Here is a 12,251-nt window from a genome sequence, read left to right on the forward strand (position 1 = left end):
TGTGTTGATATTAAATTCTTTTTTAGAGTAATGTTTCCTTTAGAATGCTGTAGGAATACAGTTGAGGACTAAACTATGTTTATATAGGAATAGTTTTTTTTAGATTTATTCCCTAATGTCAGGTTTTATTCCCCAAATTCCCAAATGACTTCTCAACAACATAAAAAATTTGTACTAAACATTAAAACATGTGAAGAGAACTAGAACAGAACTAGAACAGAACTAGAACAGAACTAGAACAGAACTAGAACAGAACTAGAACAGAACTAGAACAGAACTAGAACAGAACTAGAACAGAACTAGAACAGAACTAGAACAGAACTAGAACAGAACTAGAACAGAACTAGAACAGAACTAGAACAGAACTAGAACAGAACTAGAACAGAACTAGAACAGAACTAGAACAGAACTAGAACAGAACTAGAACAGAACTAGAACAGAACTAGAACAGAACTAGAACAGAACTAGAACAGAACTAGAACAGAACTAGAACAGAACTAGAACAGAACTAGAACAGAACTAGAACAGAACTAGAACAGAACTAGAACAGAACTAGAACAGAACTAGAACAGAACTAGAACAGAACTAGAACAGAACTAGAACAGAACTAGAACAGAACTAGAACAGAACTAGAACAGAACTAGAACAGAACTAGAACAGAACTAGAACAGAACTAGAACAGAACTAGAACAGAACTAGAACAGAACTAGAACAGAACTAGAACAGAACTAGAACAGAACTAGAACAGAACTAGAACAGAACTAGAACAGAACTAGAACAGAACTAGAACAGAACTAGAACAGAACTAGAACAGAACTAGAACAGAACTAGAACAGAACTAGAACAGAACTAGAACAGAACTAGAACCGAACTAGAACCGAACTAGAACAGAACTAGAACAGAACTAGAACAGAACTAGAACAGAACTAGAACTAGAACAGAACTAGAACAGAACTAGAACAGAACTAGAACAGAACTAGAACAGAACTAGAACAGAACTAGAACAGAACTAGAACAGAACTAGAACAGAACTAGAACAGAACTAGAACAGAACTAGAACAGAACTAGAACAGAACTAGAACAGAACTAGAACAGAACTAGAACAGAACTAGAACAGAACTAGAACAGAACTAGAACAGAACTAGAACAGAACTAGAACAGAACTAGAACTAGAACAGAACTAGAACAGAACTAGAACAGAACTAGAACAGAACTAGAACAGAACTAGAACAGAACTAGAACAGAACTAGAACAGAACTAGAACAGAACTAGAACAGAACTAGAACAGAACTAGAACAGAACTAGAACAGAACTAGAACAGAACTAGAACAGAACTAGAACAGAACTAGAACAGAACTAGAACAGAACTAGAACAGAACTAGAACAGAACTAGAACAGAACTAGAACAGAACTAGAACAGAACTAGAACAGAACTAGAACAGAACTAGAACAGAACTAGAACAGAACTAGAACAGAACTAGAACAGAACTAGAACCGAACTAGAACCGAACTAGAACAGAACTAGAACAGAACTAGAACAGAACTAGAACAGAACTAGAACAGAACTAGAACAGAACTAGAACAGAACTAGAACAGAACTAGAACAGAACTAGAACAGAACTAGAACAGAACTAGAACAGAACTAGAACAGAACTAGAACAGAACTAGAACAGAACTAGAACAGAACTAGAACAGAACTGGAACAGAACTAGAACTAGAACAGAACTAGAACAGAACTAGAACAGAACTAGAACAGAACTAGAACAGAACTAGAACAGAACTAGAACTAGAACAGAACTAGAACAGAACTAGAACAGAACTAGAACAGAACTAGAACAGAACTAGAACAGAACTAGAACAGAACTAGAACAGAACTAGAACAGAACTAGAACAGAACTAGAACAGAACTAGAACAGAACTAGAACAGAACTAGAACAGAACTAGAACAGAACTAGAACAGAACTAGAACAGAACTAGAACAGAACTAGAACAGAACTAGAACAGAACTAGAACAGAACTAGAACAGAACTAGAACAGAACTAGAACAGAACTAGAACAGAACTAGAACAGAACTAGAACAGAACTAGAACAGAACTAGAACAGAACTAGAACAGAACTAGAACAGAACTAGAACAGAACTAGAACAGAACTAGAACAGAACTAGAACAGAACTAGAACAGAACTAGAACAGAACTAGAACAGAACTAGAACAGAACTAGAACAGAACTAGAACAGAACTAGAACAGAACTAGAACAGAACTAGAACAGAACTAGAACAGAACTAGAACAGAACTAGAACAGAACTAGAACAGAACTAGAACAGAACTAGAACAGAACTAGAACAGAACTAGAACAGAACTAGAACAGAACTAGAACAGAACTAGAACAGAACTAGAACAGAACTAGAACAGAACTAGAACAGAACTAGAACAGAACTAGAACAGAACTAGAACAGAACTAGAACAGAACTAGAACAGAACTAGAACAGAACTAGAACAGAACTAGAACAGAACTAGAACAGAACTAGAACAGAACTAGAACAGAACTAGAACAGAACTAGAACAGAACTAGAACAGAACTAGAACAGAACTAGAACAGAACTAGAACAGAACTAGAACATAACTAGAACAGAACTAGAACAGAACTAGAACAGAACTAGAACAGAACTAGAACAGAACTAGAACAGAACTAGAACAGAACTAGAACAGAACTAGAACAGAACTAGAACAGAACTAGAACAGAACTAGAACAGAACTAGAACAGAACTAGAACATAACTAGAACAGAACTAGAACAGAACTAGAACAGAACTAGAACAGAACTAGAATAGAACTAGAACAGAACTAGAACAGAACTAGAACAGAACTAGAACAGAACTAGAACAGAACTAGAACAGAACTAGAACAGAACTAGAACAGAACTAGAACAGAACTAGAACAGAACTAGAACAGAACTAGAACAGAACTAGAACAGAACTAGAACAGAACTAGAACAGAACTAGAACAGAACTAGAACAGAACTAGAACAGAACTAGAACAGAACTAGAACAGAACTAGAACAGAACTAGAACTAGAACAGAACTAGAACAGAACTAGAACAGAACTAGAACAGAACTAGAACAGAACTAGAACAGAACTAGAACAGAACTAGAACAGAACTAGAACAGAACTAGAACAGAACTAGAACAGAACTAGAACAGAACTATATTTGAATTCGAACAGAACTAGATTTGAATTAGAACCACAATTGAACTGGCTTTTCTATTTAAAGAATTGCGTTACTTATAAGTCGTTTTGCTCCTTACTGTACACATTTAAGATTTATTATTTAGTTTTTTTTTTGAGAGGATGTATTTTTTTATTCTGTTTTTTGAGAGGATGTACTTTTTTTTTGTTGATTCCCATTTCCAAGCACATTGTTGTTGACATTCATGACATATCCAAATGTATTGAAACTAAAAAAAACTTTTTTTCTTTTCATTTGTTGCCAAGTGCAAAATTGTTTTTGGGGTTAAACGAAAATAAATCGATACTTTTAAATTAAACATAGTTTTGCTCAAATGTGCAAACAATTTAGTAGATATTACTAAAAATGCAAAAAAAAAAATTCAATAGAAAGAAATTTAAATGAATTATCAATAAAAAATTAAACTTTTGAAATGCTTCCCAAAAATACCCAGCCCAAATAGCTGTAGCCATTTTAACGGTCAATCATCACTTGATACATTTTTTTGCCTGTTTCTTTTTATTTTATTTAAATTTTTGTGTAAAAATTTAATAAAAAGGGGGAGAATGCAGACACTGAGGAACAACAAATAATGTTGCTGAATAAATTCAAAAGAATTTTTATGCCACCAAAAATAATGAATAAATAAAATGTGTGTGAAATATGTTTAAAGCACCACTTTTAGAAAATCGAATATAAACTGTATATTTTAAGGAATTTTGTAAATTATCTTTATCAATTCCATTAAAAAAACTGCATAAATTTAGGGTTTAAGTTTCTCACCAAATAAAGTGCATAAATTTAAGGGTAAAAATTGTGTCCTTGGGAGAGTTTAGGGGTCAAATTTTCTTTAGGAAATGTGTCTCAATTTGAGAGAAATTTTCTAGAGAAAATCTGTGTCAATTTTGAGAGAAATTTTCTAGAGAAAATCTGTCTCAGTTTGAGAGAAATTTTCTAGAGAAAATCTGTGTCAATTTTGAGAGAAATTTTCTAGAGAAAATCTGTGTCAATTTTGAGAGAAATTTTCTAGAGAAAATCTCTGTCAATTTTGAGAGAAATTTTCTAGAGAAAATCTGTGTAAATTTTGAGAAAAATTTTCTAGAGAAAATTAGTCTCTATTTGGGAGAAATTTTCTATAGAAATTGTGTCTCACAGTGAGAGAAATTTTCTAGAGAAAATCTGTCTCACTGTGAGAGAAATTTTCTAGAGAAAATCTGTCTCACTGTGAGAGAAATTTTCTAGAGAAAATCTGTCTCACTCTGAGAGAAATTTTCTAGAGAAAATCTGTCTCAATTTGAGAGTAATTTTCTATAGAAAATCTGTCTCAATTTTGAGAGAAATTTTCTATAGAAAATCTGTGTCAATTTTGAGAGAAATTTTCTAGAGAAAATGTGTGTCAATTTTGAGAGAAATTTTCTAGAGAAAATGTGTCTCAATTTGAGAGAAATTTTCTAGAGAAAATGTGTCTCAATTTGAGAGAAATTTTCTATAGAAAATGTGTCTCAATTTGAGAGAAATTTTCTAGAGAAAATGTGTCTCAATTTGAGAGAAATTTTCTATAGAAAATGTGTCTCAATTTGAGAGAAATTTTCTAGAGAAAATCTGTGTCAATTTTGAGAGAAATTTTCTAGAGAAAATCTGTGTCAATTTTGAGAGAAATTTTCTAGAGAAAATCTGTGTCAATTTTGAGAGAAATTTTCTAGAGAAAATCTGTGTCAATTTTGAGAGAAATTTTCTAGAGAAAATCTGTCTCAATTTTGAGAGAAATTTTCTAGAGAAAATCTGTCTCAATTTTGAGAGAAATTTTCTAGAGAAAATCTGTCTCAATTTGAGAGAAATTTTCTAGAGAAAATCTGTCTCAATTTGAGAGAAATTTTCTAGAGAAAATCTGTCTCAATTTGAGAGAAATTTTCTAGAGAAAATCTGTCTCAATTTGAGAGAAATTTTCTAGAGAAAATCTGTCTCAATTTGAGAGAAATTTTCTAGAGAAAATCTGTCTCAATTTGAGAGAAATTTTCTAGAGAAAATCTGTCTCAATTTGAGAGAAATTTTCTAGAGAAAATCTGTCTCAATTTCAGAGAAATTTTCTAGAGAAAATCTGTCTCAATTTGAGAGAAATTTTCTAGAGAAAATCTGTCTCAATTTGAGAGAAATTTTCTAGAGAAAATCTGTCTCAGTTTGAGAGAAATTTTCTAGATTTTTTTTTTCTAGAAATTTTCTGGAGAAAATGTGTCTCAATTTGAGAGAAATTTTCTAGAGAAAATCTGTCTCAATTGAGAGAAATTTTCTAGAGAAAATCTGTCTCAGTTTGAGAGAAATTTTCTACTAGGACCATCTCTTTCCGTAGCGGTTAACTGGAAATGTTTTCAATGAACATAATTGGACTGTCAAATACTTTTCTACTAATTGTTTTTAACAAGAATTCATTTCAATTAGAATTTTCTCTAGATACCTTTAAATACACACAGCTTTAAAAGATCATTAATACCCACCCTGGTCACGTGCAAATGTCATCTCATGTCAACAACAACCCTCAAAATGTTAAAATTAAAATTTAACTTTAATTAGAAACCTTAACGCGTTTCAAACTCTACAAATTATAACGTCTTTTTTTTAAACACACATTTTAAAAGGGGTGTTTTCTTTTTGTTTTAAAGATCATTGATCTTTTTTATTTCTCCAATTTTATACTCCCACTGGTGTTCCCATACGATCAATTAAAATGTTTGAATAAACATTTATTATTTATTTGTAGATTCCCCCTTCTCTCTAATATATTTTGACATTCTTTTTGATAATTTGGCGTGACTTCTTAAGAAACCAACGAAAGCAATTTAACAGCTCTATAAATTGTGGGGAAAATGGAACATTAAAAATCTGATTTTGTAAAATAAATGCATTTCCATCATAGAAATTCATTCTTACACAATTTTGTAAAACTGTGGGCGCATGAGAAACAAATTTTTATGGGCCACCAAAAATAGATTGGAGAAAAAATATCAAATAACCATAAATTATTAAGAACAACAAGGGGAATGAATGGCAATGGCTGTGAGTGAGTGTTATGATGGAGGAGAGACCACCAAATTGACGGGTGTTAAATAAACGTTAATGGTTTTGGTTACCAAAATAAATGCTTTAAAAAATATACATAAATATTGGTTTCTTTAACCCCTTCCTCCCCTAAAATTTATAATCATAATCCCTTTAAAGAATTTACCATTTATTCATAAGTCTTCTAAATTTCAAATATCACATTACTTATTGTGCATTCCTATAATATGTATTTACCTCTCAGCCAGTCGTCGTTTATTTATTCATTCATTTATTTATTGTTCATTTCTTTTCTTTAAATGCCCCTTAATTTTCCACTTTATTGGAGTTTCGAATATCCTTAACATCCTCAACATCATGCCGTTTTAAACATAAGTTTTATTCTTACCATCGTGCTTTCTTGCTCAATATTATTCTATTGTTTTAAGCAAAAGGAAGCCGAAGCAAATTTAGCATAGATTTATTTGAGTTTAAGTGACAACACAATCTTCAGTTGACAGACCGAACGAAAACAACAACGACTGTAGAAAATAAAATAAATAAACCCTTTTGTTGGTTGTTTTTTTTTAAACGAAGTTGTTAAGGGTGGAAGTTTGGTTTTTATTTCTACAAATTAAGAGGATTTTTTTTTCTGTTAAATGTGGTTGAAGTTTATAAATGTTTTTGTTCAAACAAATATTAGCTCTAGGGAAAAGAACAGAAGTAATATTTCTATGTCTAGCCCATGTCTTGGTCTATGTCTTGGTCTATGTGTTGGTCTATGTCTTGGTCTATGTCTTGGTATATGTCTAGGTCTATGTCTTATTCTATGTCCTGGTCTATATCTTGGTCTATGTCTTGATTTGTGCCTTGGTTTATGTCTTGGTCAGTGTTTTGGTCTATGTCTAGGTCGATATCTTGGTTTATGTCTAGGTCTATGTCTTGGTCTATGTCATCGTCTATGTCTTGGTTTATGTCTTGGTCTATGTCTTCGTCTATGTCTTCGTCTATGTCTTGGTTTATGCCTTGGTCTATGTCTTGGTGTATGTCTAGGTCTATGTCTTGGTCTATGTCTAGGTCTATATCTTGGTCTATGTCTTGGTTTATATCTTGGTCTATGTCTTGGTTTATGTCTTGGTCTATGTCTTCGTCTATGTCTTGGTTTATGCCTTGGTCTATGTCTTGGTCTATGTCTTGGTTTATGTCTTTGTCTCTGTCTTGGTCTATGTCTCATTCTATATCTTGGTCTATGTCTTGGTCTATGTCTTGGTCTATGTCTTGATTTGTGCCTTGGTTTATGTCTTGGTCAGTGTTTTGGTTTATGTCTTGGTGTATGTCTAGGTCGATATCTTGGTTTATGTCTAGGTCTTGGTCTATGTCTTGATCTATGTCTTGGTTTATGTCTTCGTCTAGGTCTTGGTCTATGTCTTGGTTTATGTCTTGGACTATGTCTTGGTCTATGTCTTGGTCTATGTCTTGGTCTATGTTTTGGTTTATGTCTTGGTCTATGTCTAGGTCTATGTCTTGGTTTATGTCTTGGTCTATGTCTTGGTTTATGCCTAGGTCTATGTCTTGGTCTATGTCTTAGTCTTAGTCTTAGTCTTAGTCTTAGTCTTAGTCTTAGTCTTAGTCTTAGTCTTAGTCTTAGTCTTAGTCTTAGTCTTAGTCTTAGTCTTAGTCTTAGTCTTAGTCTTAGTCTTAGTCTTAGTCTTAGTCTTAGTCTTAGTCTTAGTCTTAGTCTTAGTCTTAGTCTTAGTCTTAGTCTTAGTCTTAGTCTTAGTCTTAGTCTTAGTCTTAGTCTTAGTCTTAGTCTTAGTCTTAGTCTTAGTCTTAGTCTTAGTCTTAGTCTTAGTCTTAGTCTTAGTCTTAGTCTTAGTCTTAGTCTTAGTCTTAGTCTTAGTCTTAGTCTTAGTCTTAGTCTTAGTCTTAGTCTTAGTCTTAGTCTTAGTCTTAGTCTTAGTCTTAGTCTTAGTCTTAGTCTTAGTCTTAGTCTTAGTCTTAGTCTTAGTCTTAGTCTTAGTCTTAGTCTTAGTCTTAGTCTTAGTCTTAGTCTTAGTCTTAGTCTTAGTCTTAGTCTTAGTCTTAGTCTTAGTCTTAGTCTTAGTCTTAGTCTTAGTCTTAGTCTTAGTCTTAGTCTTAGTCTTAGTCTTAGTCTTAGTCTTAGTCTTAGTCTTAGTCTTAGTCTTAGTCTTAGTCTTAGTCTTAGTCTTAGTCTTAGTCTTAGTCTTAGTCTTAGTCTTAGTCTTAGTCTTAGTCTTAGTCTTGATATTGATCTTGATCTATATCTTGGTATATGTCTAGGTCTATTTCTTGATCTAAGTCTTGCTCTGTGTCTTGATCTATGTCTTGGTCTATGTCTTGGTCTATGTCTAGTTTATGTCTAGTATATGCCTTAGTTTATGTCTAGGAAACTACTTATGACATATTAAAATGCTACATTTATTGTTTTGGTAGGACAATATGTAGAATATATTGTTTGAATTAGGAAACAAATGTTTTATGGCTGGGTTTAAGTGCTTAAAACTATGAATGACTGAATCCATTTTATGTAATTTTTCATATTTGGGGTTGCTGTAGTATAATTTGTCTAAAATAAAAGCTGCATGCATGCATACAGCCATCATCTTTGTTTATTCAGTTATGAAAAATGTGAATATTTTTCTTTTAAAGAGGGTGTATTAAAGTTTTTGTTTACCATTCCATTGATAGAGGGGAATATGTCGGTATGTTAACATAAATTATGAAACAATACAATGTTATTCTAATGTTTATGACATATAAAAACGGAAATATTTCCGGTTTTTAGAAATTTCCATTTAACTTTTTTTTGTAGTAAAACAAAGGACCTTTATAATGGCATTTCGTTGAATTGAAACTAATTTACATTTTATTTTTAATTAATTACTAAACAAACAAAAAAACAAATTGAATTTATTATAATTATTGTATTTTTCTCTTCTCTTTTTAGCACTCCACTGGTGTCGCTTTTTTCTCTATTCTATTCTATTTTATAAAAGTGCTATTCTAACGCGTTTGGACAACATTAAAATTTTTGCTTAACGCATTTCATTCTTTAATTTTTAGGGTGGTTTTTTGTGTAAACTAAACAAAATACATAAGTTTTGTGTCTGAAGCGAAAAATAACGATCGATATTATTGTGTAAAACGTGTTAAATATTTAAATTAACGTGCAATTCATTCAAATCAAATTAAACTACAAATTCTGTCGTAAACAGAATACAAAAAAAAACAAACACCAACGAATAGAAAAATCTCCACAACCTTCGTGCCATTCACAAGTGTGGTTTTCAAATTGAAAATTTTGAATTTGTTCTCCTCAATCGCCGAAAACAAACAGCGCATGATACAAGCCAAGATGGGACTATTTACAAATATAATCAAATGGCTGACATTGTTGGCTGTGGTAACAGATTTTTGTAAGTACCTATTTACTATTTAAATATTTATATTACATGTTGTTTTTTATAATAGAGTATTTTATAATATTTTATTAAATAATTAACAAATGTTCTTAGATAACTAAGTGATTTTATTTGAGTGTTGCTAAATGATATTGAATGATATGATTTTAATAGTCAATGTCATTGTCAAGTTTGAATTGTGTAATCAAAGTTGATTAAATGTCAGGGCAAAAGGTTTGGTTGGTGATCTTTTACATACATATCTAGATGAAGAGTATGATGATATAGAAGAGGAGACCAAGAGAACAAGACATAGACCAAGACATTGACCAAGACATAGAACAAGACATAAACCAAAACATAAACCAAGACATAGAAGAAGACATAGACCAAGACATAAACCAAAACATAAACCAAAACATAGACAAGACCAAGAAATAAACCAAGACATAAACCAAGACATAGACCAAGACATAGAACAAGACATAGACCAAGACATAAATCAAAGCATAAACCAAGACATAGAACAAGACATTGACCAAGACATTGACCAAGACAAAGACCAAGACATAGACCAAGACATAAACCAAGACATAAACCAACACATAGAACAAGATATAGACTAAGACATAAATCAAAGCATAAACCAAGACATAGACCAAGACATAGAACAAGACATAGAACAAGACATAGAACAAGACATAAACCCAGACATAGAACAAGACATAGACCAAGACCTAGACCAAGACATAGACCAAGACATAGAACAAGACATAGACCAAGACATAAACCAAGACATAAATCAAAGCATAAACCAAGACATAGACCAAGACATAGAACAAGACATAAACCCAGACATAGAACAAGACATAGACCAAGACATAAATCAAAGCATAAACCAAGACATAGAACAAGACATAGAACAAGACATAGACCAAGACATAAACCAAGACATAAACCAAGACATAGAACAAGACATAGACCAAGACATAAATCAAAGCATAAACCAAGACATAGAACAAGACATAGACCAAGACATAGACCAAGACATAAACCAAGACATAAACCAAGACATAAACCAAGACATAAACCAAGACATAAACCAAGACATAAACCAAGACATAAACCAAAACATAGAACAAGACATAGAACAAGACATAGACCAAGACATAAATCAAAGCATAAACCAAGACATAGAACAATACATAGAACAAGACATAGACCAAGACATAGACCAATACCAAGACATAGACCAAGACCAAGACATAGACCAAGACCAAGGCATAGACCAAGACATAGAACAAGACATAGACCAAGACATAAACCAAGACATAGAACAAGACATAGACCAAGACATAAACCAAGACATAGAACAAGACATAGACCAAGACATAAATCAAAGCATAAACCAAGACATAGAACAAGACATAGACCAAGACATAGACCAAAACATAGACCAAGACCAAGACATAGACCAAAACCAAGACATAGACCAAGACATAGAACAAAACATAGACCAAGACATAAATCAAAGCATAAACCAAGACATAGAACAAGACATAGAACAAGACATAGACATAAACTAAGACATAAACCGAGACATAGACCAAGACATAGACCAAGACATAAATCAAAGAATAAACCAAGACATAGAACAAGACATAGACATAAACTAAGACATAAACCAAGACATAGACCAAGACATAAACTAAGACATAAACCGAGACATAGACCAAGACATAGACCAAGACATAAATCAAAGCATAAACCAAGACATAGAACAAGACATAGACCAAGACATAGACAAAGACATAAACCAAGACATAGAATAACACATGGACCAAGACATAGAACAACACATAGACCAACACATAGAACAAGACATAGACCAAGACATAGAACAAGACATAAATCAAGACATAGAACAAGACATAGAACAAGACATAGAACAAGACATAGACCAAGACATAAACCAAGACATAAACCAAGACATAGACCAAGACATACAACAAAACATAACACATGGACCAAGACATAGAACATGACATAAATCAAGACATAAACCAAGACATAGAACAAGACATAGACCAAGACATAGAACAAGACATAGACCAAGACATAGAACAAGACATAGACCAAGACATAGAACAAGACATAAATCATGACATAGAACAAGACATAGACCAAGACATAAACCAAGACATAGACCAAGACATAGAACAAGACATAAATCAAGACATAGAACAAGACATAGAACAAGACATAGACCAAGACATAAACCAAAACACAAAAAAAGACATAGAACAAGACATAGACCAAGACATAGAACGAGATTTAGACAAATATTAAGACAGAGATATGGACCATGCCACAGACGAAGACAAAGATTAAGATAGATACATAAACATCGACCAAGAAATATATGAGTTATTGAAGAAGACATAGACCAATACCAAGATTAAGGCATAGTTTAAGACAGAGATCAAGCCACAGACCAAGACGGAGACACAGATACCAGGATATAGACCCAGAAATACACCAAGACATTTAATAATCTGTTAATTTAGATTAT

The 12,251-nt window shown here is 32.5% G+C and overlaps 1 protein-coding gene across 1 annotated transcript in view; it reads left to right on the plus strand.

Annotated features, from left to right (window-relative positions):
• Positions 1 to 9,259: 9,259 nt before the first annotated feature.
• Positions 9,260 to 12,251, plus strand: part of LOC135961139 (uncharacterized) — an 81,951-nt gene continuing 78,959 nt past the window's right edge. The window contains exon 1 of the mRNA XM_065512635.1: positions 9,260 to 9,694. Within this exon, the coding sequence (XP_065368707.1) occupies positions 9,619 to 9,694 (76 nt within the window). The 5' untranslated portion in view covers positions 9,260 to 9,618. The remainder of the gene's footprint in view (positions 9,695 to 12,251) is intronic.

The sequence above is a fragment of the Calliphora vicina genome, chromosome 5, assembly GCF_958450345.1.
Source record: "Calliphora vicina chromosome 5, idCalVici1.1, whole genome shotgun sequence".
NCBI classification, from domain to species: domain Eukaryota; kingdom Metazoa; phylum Arthropoda; class Insecta; order Diptera; family Calliphoridae; genus Calliphora; species Calliphora vicina.